This window comes from Cebus imitator, unplaced genomic scaffold (assembly GCF_001604975.1).
Source record: "Cebus imitator isolate Cc_AM_T3 unplaced genomic scaffold, Cebus_imitator-1.0 Scaffold391, whole genome shotgun sequence".
NCBI classification, from domain to species: Eukaryota; Metazoa; Chordata; class Mammalia; order Primates; family Cebidae; genus Cebus; species Cebus imitator.
This window is the reverse complement of record NW_016107706.1, coordinates 3,568,311-3,582,004: the sequence shown is the minus strand read 5'-3', so window position 1 is coordinate 3,582,004 and position 13,694 is coordinate 3,568,311. Positions and strand designations below refer to the sequence as shown.

Sequence of the window (13,694 nt, the reverse complement as noted above, 5' to 3'; positions counted from 1 at the left end):
AAAAAAAAAAAAAAGAAGAGATGGAAAGTGGCAAAATAGAAGAAAAAGCATAGAAAATTTGGGACAAATACAAAAGAAAATGTTAGGCAGGAATCCCAATTTATCAGTAATCAAAATAAATGTAAACCGATTTAAGCACTCTAGATAAAAGATAAAGTTTTTCAGACTAGATTTTTTAAATGACCTATATCCTGCTTACAAATATCTAAAACATAAGGATACTGAAGTTAAAAACAAAGGGTTTTTTTTTTTTTTTTAACTTTCTGCAGAGGGGAAAAGAAAAACATAGGCAGATTAAATAACTTTTCAGATCTAGAAACAAAGGGGCAATTACAGGCAAATATTAAGCAAAAAAATTATATAGCTGTATTAATATGTGAAAATTGACTTTAAGACCAAGAAAGCATTACAGAGTTTAAAAGTGTTATTTACATGGTCATGTTCACTTCATCAGAAGATATAAATTCTACACTTGTGTATACCTAATACATAGCCTGAAAACTGATAGAAACTCAAGGAGAAATTGACAAAAATTATTCCAAATTAGTGAGTGATTTTAAGATGCCTCTCAGTTATTGGCAAATCAGATAGACAAAAAGATTCTGTACAGATATAGAGGATTCGATGACATATTTGACAATCCTAATCTAATTGACCTAAAAAGGACATTCCATGTAACAAGTAGAAGAGTCACATTCCTTTTAAGAACACATGTGGCACATACATGCCATGGAATACTATGCAGCCATAAAAAGGAATAAGATCATGTCCTTTGCAGGAACATGGATGGAGCTGGAAGCCATTACCCTCAACAAACCAACACAGAAACAGAAAACCAAACACCACATGTTCTCACTTATAAGTAGGAGCTGAACAATGAGAACACATGGACCCAGGGAAGGGAACAACACACACTGGGGCCCGTTGGAGGAGTGGGGTAGGGAGAGGGAGAGTATTAGGAAAAATAGCTAATGAATGCTGGGCTTAATGCCTAGGTGATGGGTTAATAGGTACAGCAAACCACCATGGCACATGTTTACATGTGTGACAAATATGCACATGTACCCCTGAACTTAAAATTAATTTCAAAAAGAACACACAGAATGATTTAAAATACTGATCACTCACTTGGTCATAAAGCAAATTTCATGAATTTCACAGAATTATTATGTAGAATACATCTTTGTGACCACAGTGCAATTAAGATAGAAATCAATAGTCAAAAGAAAACTAGGAAAACCAATAACTTGTGAAACAAAAACACTTCTAAAATGTTTATAGCTTGGCTGGGCATGGTGGCTCACACCTGTAATCCCAATACTTTGGGAGGTCAAGGTGGGAGGATCATTTGAGGCTAGGATTTCAAGGCCAGCCTAGGTAATTTAGAGAGACTCTGTCTCTACTACAAAACTTAAAATAATTAGCCAGGCAGGGTGGCACATATCTATGGTCCAGCAACTCTGAAAGCCTAGGGGGAAGAATCACTTGAACCTGGAAGATTGAGGCTGCAGTGAGGTGTAATTGTGCCACTCCACTCCAGCCTGGGCGACAGAGCAAGATCCTGTCTCAGAAACAAAGCAAAAAAACAAAACTGGCCGGGTGCAGTGGCTCACGCCTGTAACCCCATCACTTTGGGAGGCCGAGGTGGGCGGATCATGAGGTCAAGAGATCGAGACCATCCTGGTCAACAGGGTGAAACCCCGTCTCTACTAAAAATACAAAAAATAGCAGGGCATGGTGGCACGTGCCTGTGGTCCCAGCTACTCGGGAGGCTGAGGCAGAAGAATCAGTTGAACCGGGGAGGTGCAAGTTGCAGTGAGCTGAGTTTGCGCCACTGCACTCCAGCCTGGGGACAGAGCTAGACTCCGTCTCAAAAAAAAAAAACCAAAAAAACAAAAAAAAATCATATGTTAAAGGAATACATAATAAAGATTGGAATATATTTAAAGTTAAATAAGAATGAAAACATATCAAAACAACACATATCAAAAATGCTGATGTTGGGATTTGAGTAGTTAGCTTTAAAATGATGGTTAAAAAATAACAAAGTCTGAAAAGTAATAATCTAAGCATTATACTTAAGAAGTCAGAAAATAAAATAGAATTAACAAAAAATCAGAAGGCAATAATAAAGACAAGAGAAGAAATTATTAAATTACAAAGATCAATAAATCTTGAGTGTTTTTTAAACAAAATTACAATCTCTAATGATTTTTTAAGATAAAAGAGATTTTTGTTTTATTGAAACAAAAATCACTACGAAAAAGGGAAACATAACAGAGATTGGAAAGAAAACCAGAGAATTTTATAACCAACTGAATGCCAATGTATTTTAAAACATTTTTTAAATGGGCAGATATAAAAAAAGATATCAATGATTAAAGCATGACTCAAGAAATAGTAATAGGAAGCATAAATTTGTTTATAATACTTATAGAAGCTGAATCAATATTTTAAATTTTACACTATGACAATGCCAGGCCTGAACAACTTTACAAGTAAATTCTACCAAACATTTAAGGAAGAGAAAATTTTCAGATTACATAAGCTATTTCAGAGAAACAAGAAGTAGCATGGAAGAAGGACAGCAGCATTCTCCAACTCAGTTTATCAGGCTAGGATTACACTGACTTTAAACCCAAACAAGGATGACATGAAAAAGGAAAATCACTGGCCAGTCTTTCTCTTGAATACAGATGCAGAGATCTCAAGCAAAATCTTAGTAAACTGAACCTATAAAGAAGTTCTAAAAGACATTATATAATTACCAAGTTGAACTTATTCCAGGGATGCAAATTTGGGTTCACATCAGGTAATCCAGGATCGTAACTTGCTGCATTATTAGGTTAAAAAAATAATAATCTAACTAAAAAACACAGTGGTCTTGGGTCTCACAGGTCTGCAAGGTAAAAAACAAAAGACAGCATATAGGATGGGAAAAGAAGAAAGTTCTTTGGGAATGTGGTAAGAACTAAAGGTTCATTTTGCTTCTGTAGCATTAGAAATTATACCTACATAATGGACATACTCTTTGAATACTTGTTATAGGTGAAATAAACAACCAAATTATTTTTCATGAAATAATTTAAAGCACCAAAAGTAAAAGGTGTATGATATGTTTTTGATAGTTACCTTTCTCTTCTCCCCTTCCTTTAAATCAAAGTTTTAGAAATGGTTGGAATAGGTTTTAAAAATTATTTTTGCACCCTTCCATTTCTGCTTGCAACCGTATATCTGAAAACATATTTGAGGTTACTTCAAATATTTTTCAGCAAAGTTTACGAAGATGGTACACATTTTGAGCCAGTTGGCTAGAGGGAGATTCAGTAGAAAATTAAAACAATGTGAAGTTACAAAATTGTAAAGTCAATCCACACTGAACATTGTGTGTGCACTTTATGTAGATGCCCTTTTAGTCCAAATCAGGAATTTTCTAGGAAGATTCTCTTTATATTCCCATTCAAATATTTAATATTCTTTTACAGGTGTCCAGTTTTATACTTAGGGAATCAGGTGTTTACAGTAGGATTTCAGACAGTCACACAATACCAGAAAAAGGTTTTGTTAATCTGTACTCTTTTTAGACTGGTACACATCAAGCTGAGTGGCCAAATATTGAGACAAATGAGACTCACAGAATCAGGGCTTCATTTTCTGGTTACTTACAAACCAGAGCTCCACCAGAGACTGCATATTGGCTTCCTAGGGATAATGGAATTGCATCATAAACTCTGGAACTACAAGCCATGGAGAATAGATACTTGATAAGCATTACTACATTTGCAGAGTCTCTTGTTCTGAAACACGTTTTCTATATCACTGTTGTTGAGGCTATTTTAAGAACAGTAAAGGCTGTCAGTGCTCTAATGAAATAGGTTTCAGAGCTTTCCGTGGTGTTCCCCCCGCCCTCTGCTGACATTTCCTTGATAATCTGAAGGCAAATCAAAGAGAAGAATAAAGCAGCAATGTATAATCTTAAAATTTCAAGTCATCTAACTGGTAGAGTAATTTAGACAACAAAGCTTTATTATATAAACTTGGAAATATTTACCACATTTTTGTTTAAGGAAAATACACATAGCTAGAATGATAAAGCTATGCCATTAGTCATGGAGGTAGGTTAGGTCGACCAAACTAGATAAGGCAGAAGTCCCAGTATCCATCACGGACCTCCCACAGCTGGGTATGTGGACAATGAAAACTCCTGGCCATTTTGTTTTTTGGTTTTTGTTTTTGTTTTTTGTTTTTTGTTTTAGATGGAGTCTTGCTCTGTTGCCCAGGCTGGAATATAGTGGTGAGATCTCAGCTCACTGCAACCTCCACCTCCCACCAGGCTCAAGTGATCCTCCTGCCTCAGCCTCCCAAGTAGCTGGGATTACAGACACGTGCCACCACAATCAGCTAATTTTTGTATTTTAGTAGAAATGGGGTTTCACCAAGTTGGCCACACTGGTCTTAAACTCCTGACCTCAAGTGATCTGCCCACCTTGGCCTCCCAAAGTCTCGGATTATAAGCGTGAGCCACCATGCCCGGCCTTCCTGCCCATTTTGTGAAGGCTTGTCCGCTATCAAAGGCTGCAGAGTGGATACTTAAATACAAGAGGAAGAAAATTATACTTCCCAAGAATAAACTAAAAGAAAAACCATATAATAGCCCCAGTACATTGACAATAAGAAATCAAGGAAATATTTTGAAGTTTAAAGCTTAAATAGAATGTAGATATTTTCAAGAAACTAGAATCAAGATATTGAATATAGATTAAGGAATCATATTTAGATGAGGCAGCTCAAATAAAACTAAACTGGACTACACCTCACCCACCAACCTATTAACAAGCAGTTTGATACATTCGACAAAGACAGATGCTCCTGAGAAGTACACTACCAAATGAGATCAAATATGAGCACACTATTGCCAATAATTATAAGTGCAAGTGCTAACCAGGCATGTGCAAAAGTTGTGGGATCACAGAGAAGGCGGTGCAGAATGCTGCATGGGAAGGTGGGAGAAGAGTCACATGGAAGATGACCTGAAATCTGGGTCACAGAGGGTGAGGAACAGGCAATAAGCAGTAAAGTAGAAGCGAAGTTTGGTACTTAGAATAAATAAAGCCATCTTTCAATGGTGACTAGATTCATAAAGCACCTGCTTTCTCTTGTCTCCTTCAGTGTTTACATATCCAGAAAATGGCACTGATGATTTCAGAGATCCAGCAAAGAACATAAACCACCAGGTATTTACAGATGTCACAGAAGACTAGTCAGACAGGTGTCCTTAGATAGAACCCAAGTGGGTCATGAAATCAATTTAGTGGGTCCAGACCAGCATCTTTAGAGAATACAATAACATAGCACAATGTATCATAGCATGGAATAAACATAAATATCACAGTGCACAAAAGGTAAAAGAGTAAGCATTGCACTGTACACCTTTTGTTTCTGTTTATATAAAAGATTATAGAATTATATATTATCACTGTATTTTATAGCATATAAGTATACATCATATTTTATATGTTCATTTATATATGTAAAATTAAGACAGACTAGAATATTATATAATGTACCTGAGCTTTGAAGAGGAGAGTTAAACATAGCTAAAAATGATATACATAGTTGTGTACAGCTTTTGTGCATGTTTTCTATAAATTTATAGCATGCATTTATTATATTACTATATAGTTATATTATGCAACTATATATGAAATAATATATAATTTTAACTTCTTTATTATAAAGTGTAAATGTTTTATAGCATTAACATTTATTTGGTTAGTAATCATAGCTAATATTTATATGACACTTACAAGAGTTTTTTTTATCATCTGTAAATTAGGGACAACAATAGAATCTACCTAACAGAGTTGTTGTTAAGTTCATGTATGTTAATGCATGTAATCTAATGCCTGGCACACAACAAACTATCTAAACGGCAGTTTTATTGTCATTATTGCAAGGTTTCATAGCTGATAGATGGTGGTACCATAATGTAAACTATATCAATCTAATGCTAAAACCTATGCTTTTTTCTCAACATATATGAACTCATTGCCAGATGAATATACCTGGTTCCCTTTGATATTCTAGATACCAATTTTTTGGCTAACTGATAAACAGTTAATTTTAGGAAGCAAGGGTTATGCACTACTATTCATGTGTCCCTCTTTCTTTAGAGAGAATATTCCAATTTCTGAAGTCTAACTTGTATCATTTTTCATGAACAAGTATATTATCAAAGAAAATTTATTTGAGGAAAATTGCAGTATTTCCGGCAAACAGTTCCAAGTAATTATTTTCAAGTTGTTTATAGTGAAACCAACCTCAGTTAAGAAATTAATAATAAATGCAAGGTTGAAAGAAAATCTTTAGTAATGTTTAGACGTTTTAACACTTAAGATCTATACACTGAAATTACATTGAAATAAGTACTCCATTTCCTGTTTCTTTCTTTCCTCTCTCAATTTCTTTCATCTTCCTTTTCTCATTTTTCTTTTATTTTCTCTTTCAGGGATCTCTTTCCAAAGACCCATTACAGATGAACACCTACGTTGCCTTGTACAAATTTGTACCACAGGAGAATGAAGATTTGGAAATGAGGTAAAAACCTTCTGTAAAGAAAAAAAAAGAATAAAATTTTAAAGTCAGTTTTTCTTCATGTGAAAAAGTAATTCCATTTGTGCCCCCGCTAATGCTTTAGAGCAGTGATTCTCAAATTTAGCATACATCTAATGACCTGCAGGACTGGTTAACACACAGGCCATCCCCAGAGTTTCTGATTCATCAGGTCTGAGACAGGGCCTAAGAAGCTGCATTCTAAGGAGTTCCCAGGTGGCACTGATGATGCTGGCCTAGGACTACACTTTGGGAAGCATCCCTTTAGTACATGCCCAACAGAACTGCTAATGGGAGTTTTCATGAAAGTTGAACATTAAATGCACTTGGTATCCTGTGGGGTCTAATAGGAAATCAAAAAATATATTTAATCAAAGATCAGATGGTTGTAGATCTTTGGCATTATTTCTGAGGTTTCTGTTCTGTTTCATTGGTTTATATATCTGTTTTGGTACTAGTACCATGCTGTTTTGGTTACTGTAGCCTTGTGGTATAGTTTGAAGTCAGGTAGTGTGATGCCTCCAGCTTTGTTATTTTTGCTTAGGATTGTCTTGGCTATATAGACTATGAAATTTAAAGTATTTTTTCTAATTCTGTGAAGAAAGTAAATGGTAGCTTGATGGGGATACCACTGAATCTATAAATTACTTTGGGCAGTATAGCCATTTTCACAATATTGATTCTTGCTATCCATGAGTATGGAATGTTTTTCCATTTGTTTGTGTCCTCTCTTATTTCCTTGAGCAGTGGTTTGTAGTTCCCCTTGAAGAGGTCTTTCATATCCCTTGTAAGTTGTATTCCTAGGTTTTTCTCTTTGTAGCAATTGTGAATGGGAGTTTATCCATGATTTGACTCTCTTTTTGTCTATTATTGGTGTATAGGAATGCCCATGGTTTTTGCACATTGATTTTATATCCTGAGACTTTGCTGAAGTTGATTCTCAGTTTAAGGAGATTTGGGGCTGAGTTGATGGGGTTTTCTAAATATACAATCATATCCTGTGCAAACAGAGACAATTTGACTTCCTCTCTTCTTATTTGAATACTCTTTATTTCTTTTTCTTGCCTGATTTCCCTGGGCATAAATTCCAATACTATGTTGAATAGGAGTGATGAGAGAGGGCATCCTTGTCTTATGCTGGTTTTCAAAGGGAATGCTTCCAGTTTTTGCCCATCTGGTATGATATTAGCTGTGGGTTTGTCATAATAATAACAGCTGTTATTATTATGAGATACATTTCATTGATACCTAGTTTATTGAAAGTTTTTAGCATGAAGTGGTGTTGAATTTTATCAAAGGCCTTTCTGCATCTATTAAGATAATCGTGTGCTTTTTGTCTTTGGTTCTGTTTATGTGATGGATTACATTTATAAATTCGTGTATGTTGAATCAGCCTTGCATCCCTGGGATGAAGCTGACTTGATTATTGTGGATAAGCTTTTTGATGTACTGCTGGATATGGTTTGCCAGTATTTTATTGAGGACTTTCGCATTAATGTTCATCAAAAATATTGGCCTGAAATTTTCTTTTTTTGGTTGTGTCTCTGCCAGGTTTTGGTGTCAGGATGATGCTGGCCTCATAAAATGAATTAGGGAGGAGTTCCTCTTTTTCTATGATTTGGCATAATTTCAGAAGGAATGCTACAAGCTCCTTTTTGTACCTCTGGTAGAATTCGGCTGTGACTGTCTGGTCCTGGGCTTTTTTTTCTTGGTAGGCTATTAATTATTGCCTCAATTTCAGAACTTGTTATTGGTCTATTCAGGGATTCAACTTCTTCCTGTTTTAGTCTTGGGAGGGTGCATGTGTCCAGGAATTTATCCATTTCTTCTAGATTTTCTAGTTTTTTGCATAGAGGTATTTATAGTATTCTTTGATGGTAGTTTGTATTTCTGTGGGATCAGTGGTGATATCCCCTTTATCATTTTTTATTGTGTCTATTTGATTCTTCTCTCTTTTCTTATTAGTCTGGCTAGCAGTCTATATAATTTGTTAATCTTTCCAAATAACCAGCTCCTGGATTCACTGATTTTTTGAAGGGATTTTCGTGTCTCTATCTCCTTCATTTCTGCTCTGATCTTAGTTATTTCTTGTCTTCTGCTAGCTTTTGAACTTGTTTGCTCTTGCTTCTCTAGTTCTTTTAATTGTGATGTTACCATGTCAATTTTACATCTTTCCTGCTTTCTCCTGTGGGCATTTAGTGCTATAAATTTCTCTCTAAACAACTCCTTTAGTTGTGTCCCGAAGATTCTAGTACACTGTATCTTTGTTCTCATTGATTTCAAAGAACTTACTTATTTCTGCCTTAATTTCGTTATTTACCCAGGAGTCATTCAGGAGCAAGTTGTTCAGTTTCCATGTAGTTGTATGGTTTTGAGTGAGTTTCTTAATCCTGAGTTCTAATTTTATTGCACTGTGGTCTGAGAGACTGTTTGTTATGATTTCCGTTCTTTTGCATTTGCTAAGGAGTGATTTACTTCCAATTATGTGGTCAATTTTAGAGTATGTGTGATGTGATGCTGGGAAGAATATATATTCTGTTGATTTGGGATGGCGAGTTCTGTAGATATCTATTAGGTCCACGTGGTCCAGAGCTGAGTTCAAGTCCTGAATATCCTTGTTGATTTTCTGTCTCGTTGATCGGTCTAATATTGACAGTGGCATGTTAAAGTATCCCACTATTATTGTGTGGGAATCTAAGTCTCTTTGTAGGTCTTTAAGAACTTGCATTATGAATCTGGGTGCTCCTGTGTTGGGTGCATATATATTTGAGATAGTTAGCTCTTCTTGTTGCATTGACCCCTTCACCATTATATAATGCCCTTCTTTGTCTCTTTTGATCTTTATTGGTGTAAAGTCTCTTTTATCAGAGACTAAGATTGCAACCCCTGCTTTTTTTTTTTCTTTCCATTTACTTGGTAAATATTCCTCCACCCCTTTATTTTGAGCCTATGTGTGTCTTTGCACATGAGATGGGTCTTCTGAATATACCACACTGATGGGTCTTGACTCTATCCAATTTGCCAGCCTGTGTCTTTTAATTGGGACATTTAGCCCATTTATATTTAAGGTTAATATTGTTATGTGTGAATTTGATCCTATCATTACGATGCTGGCTGGTTGTTTTGCCTGTTAGTTGATGCAGTTTCTTCATAGTGTCGATGGTCTTTACAATTTGGTATGTTTTTGCAGTAGCTGGTACCGGTTGTGTCTTTCCATATTTAGTGCTTCCTTCAGGAGCTCTTTTAAGGCAGGACTGGTGGTGACAAAATCTCTCCACATTTGCTTGTCAGTAAATGATTTTATTTCCGCTTCGCTTATGAAGCTTATTTCACTGGATATGAAATTCTGGGCTGAAAATTCTTTAATAATGTTGAATATTGGCCCCCACTCTCTTCTGGCTTGTAGGGTTTCTGCAGAGAGATCCACTGTTAGTCTGACGGGCTTCCCTTTGTGGGTAACCTGTCCTTTCTCTTTGGCTGTCCTTAATGTTTTTTCCTTCATTTCAACCTTGGTGAATCTGATGATTATGTGTTTTAGAGTTGCTTTTCTCGAGTAGTATCTTTATGGTGTTCTCTGTGTTTTCTGAATTTTAATGCTGGCTTGTCTTGCTACTTTGGGGAACTTCTCCTGGATAATATCCTGAAGAGTGTTTTCCAACTTGGTTCCATTCACCCCATCACTTTCAGGTACACCAATCAAACCTAGGTTTGGTCTTTTCACATAGTCTCATATTTCTTAAATGGCTTTGTTTATCCCTTTCATTCTTTTTTTTTTCTAATATTGTCTTCATGCTTTATTTCATTAAGTTGATCTTCAATCTCTGACATCCTTTCTTCTGCTTGATTGACAAAAACAAGCAATGGTGAAAGGATTCCCTACCTAATATATGCTGTTGGGAAAACTGGCTAGCCATATGCAGAAAACTTAAACTGGACCCCTTCCTTGAACCTTATACAAAAATTAATGCAAGATGTATTAAAGACTTAAACATAAGACCTGAAATCATAAAAACTGTAGAAGAAAACCTAGGCAGTACCATTCAGGACATAGGCATGGGCAATGACTTCATGACTAAAACACCAAAAGCAATGGCAACCAAAGCCAAAATTGACAAATGGGATCTAATTAAACTAAAGCACTTCTGCACAGCAAAAGAAACTATCATCAGAGTGAACAGGCAATCTACAGAATGGGAGAAAACTTTTGCAATCTATCCATCTGACAAAGGGCTAATATCCAGAATCTACAAGGAACTTAAACAAACTTACAAAAAAAAACAAATAAGCCCATCAAAAAATGGGTGAAGGATATGAACAGACAGTTCTCAAAAGAAGATATTTATGTGGCCAACAAACATGAAAAAAACATCATCATCACTCGTCATTAGAGAAATGCAAATCAAAACCATAATGAGATACCATCTCATGCCAGTTAGAATTGCAATCATTAAAAAATCAAGAAACAACAGATGCTGAAGAGGATGTGGAGAAATAGAAATACTTTTACACTGTTGATAGGCATGTAAATTAGTTCAACTATTGTGGAAGACAGCATGGCAATTCCTCAAGGATCTAGACCCAGAAATACCATTTGACCCAGCAACCCCATTACTGGGTATATATCCAAAGGATTATAAATCATTCTACTATAAAGACACACGCATATGTATGTTTATTACAGCACAATCCACAATAGCAAAGACTTGGTACCAGCCTAAATGCCCATCAGTGACAGACTGGATAAAGAAAATGTGGCATATATACACCATGGAATAGTATGCAGCCATAAAAAAGGATGAGTTTGTGTCCATTGCAGGGACATGGATGAAGCTAGAAAGCATTATTCTCAGCAAACTAACACAAGAACAGAAAATCAAACACAGCATGTTCTCACTCATAAGTGGGAGTTGAACAATGAGAACACATGGACACAGGAAAGGGAACATTACAAATCAGGGCCTGTCGGAGGGTGAGGGGCTAGGGATAGCATTAGGAGAAATACCTAATGTAGATGACAAGTTGTTGAGTGCAGCAAATCACCATGGCACATGTATACCTATGTAACAAACCTGCACATTCTGCACATGTATCCCAAAACTTAAATTATATATATAATAATTTATTTTATACATATATATATACATATATATATATACACACATATATGTGTGTGTGTGTGTGTGTGTGTGTGTGTATATATATATATATATATATATATATATATATATATATATATATATAAAATCTCCAATTAACATTGAGGGAAAAATCAGACTAAAACTATCAGAGTCAACTAGGAACTATCTACTTAGTGGTAACTGAAATACTAGAGAGAATAGATGAGTCTTGCGACCTTCTCAAAATCTAAACCATTCTCTTACCATAGCTTGAGGTTCCTCGTGTTTCAGCGATTGCTAAGCTAGAGTCAATTCTGGGTTCACATCCTACTTGTTGTGTGACATTAAGTAATTTATAAACATCTCATTACTCTGATTTTCTTATTTATCAAAGAATAATAATGACCTCTTTCCCTTAAGGTATTTAGTGAGGCTAAAACAATAGAAAGGAAATTAAACACCTAGTGTCTAAAATCATAAACACTCACTAACAAGTACTTATCAAAGTTTTTATAATATGGTGTTCACTGGCCTATCCCAAGAAAAAGACTTCTGCTTCCATGCATTCATGACCCCAAAACATGAGCAATCTCATGATGTGGCTCTCTGTTTTCCCATCCTAGAGCAGAATAGAAAAGATTACTTTCCCAGTCAAATGGACCCTTGGAGATTGGCTCTTTCCTCTTCTAAAAAAAAAAAGTGGAGAGATAAATTAGCACTCAAAACTATTTAATTGCCCGTGCATTGGGAAAATAGCCTCCATTTGGAGGTAGATGCCACTTGTCTGAATGCTGTGCCAGCCAAATTATCAATCACCAGTTACTCTCTTCACATGGCTTCTGGGAAAGCCTTGCCTCACCACACTGGAGCTAGTTGGGCTCCTCCAAATCTTCAGGTTTGTGTCATTTTTCAGGCATGGTTCACCACCTCAGTGAAATTTCCCTTCTCCTCTTTACTTTCCCCAAACTCCTTAAATTGGTGAGAGCCGCTGAAGGGCTTCAGTTAGACCCTGTTTCCCAGGTTCCATATGCCATCAGGATCAATTCCAGCAGCTCTGCCACACCTCATGGTGGATTTAATATCCAGCAAGACATCATAGCAGATTTATTTATCCTGCTGGAGTCTCACAACTCTCCCTGGCTCACACCCTGGAGTCAACTTTGTTTCAGAATTAGTGTGGGATCTGCTGTCAGGTGATACTTGGGTCTTTCCAGAGCAAAGTTTGGGGCCTAGGTCCTGGCTCCTTCCATTTGTACAGACAATTAAACTATTGTACATCTGAGTTTTCTCCATTGCTGAGTAAAATCGTCATGATGAACTCCCTGGCTGAAGTTGTAACCATTACCTGAACAGTTCTGGGTAGGGTCATCAGTGGGAGAGGAGGAGGCAGCCTTTTTCAAGAGAAACCCTGTTCTGTTAGAGATATGACAAGCCCTGTGAGCCAGAGCAGCGCCTGCATAGGCTTCATTGCTGGGATGAAGCCATGCCTTCACCGGATGACCCACAATTAACTATCTGCTGATGAAGACAAGGATGACATATATTTACTTTGCAAATAAGTACACCATATTGGTCCTTTTTGAGATTGTCAGTTGGGTGTGTAACATTTAAGATTTAACAGCTTTCTATTATAGAAGTCCTACAGCTTTGTATTAGATTATTCTGAAATCATAACTTTAAAAAAAAAAAAAGGCAATTTCAGAAAAATACGGAATGTTACTGGGATACTGAGGAATGATGTCTAGCCATCTGGTGGTGGTGTCACTCTGCTGCTTGTTTTAGTTGGTTGCAGGCCATTAGAAGTCAAGTTGTCTGGTCACAAATGAAACGTTTACAGTCTGCCTGAAGGCAATCAGAACTATCCATTCCCAGGAGTGAAACGTCTGCATTACATGGACTTCGAGATTGGAGTGATAAATCACACTTACTTTTTTTTTCTTCTTTTCTTTTTTTTTTTGCCAAGAG

At 36.2% G+C, this 13,694-nt stretch overlaps 1 protein-coding gene across 1 annotated transcript in view; it reads left to right on the top strand.

Moving 5' to 3' along the window:
• The window catches only part of STAC (SH3 and cysteine rich domain), a 160,584-nt gene that overhangs the window by 112,846 nt on the left and 34,044 nt on the right, over nt 1–13,694 (top strand). Inside the window, exons 7-8 of the mRNA XM_017508491.1 lie at nt 5,170–5,234; nt 6,509–6,597. Coding sequence (XP_017363980.1) covers nt 5,170–5,234; nt 6,509–6,597 — 154 coding nt within the window. The remainder of the gene's footprint in view (nt 1–5,169; nt 5,235–6,508; nt 6,598–13,694) is intronic.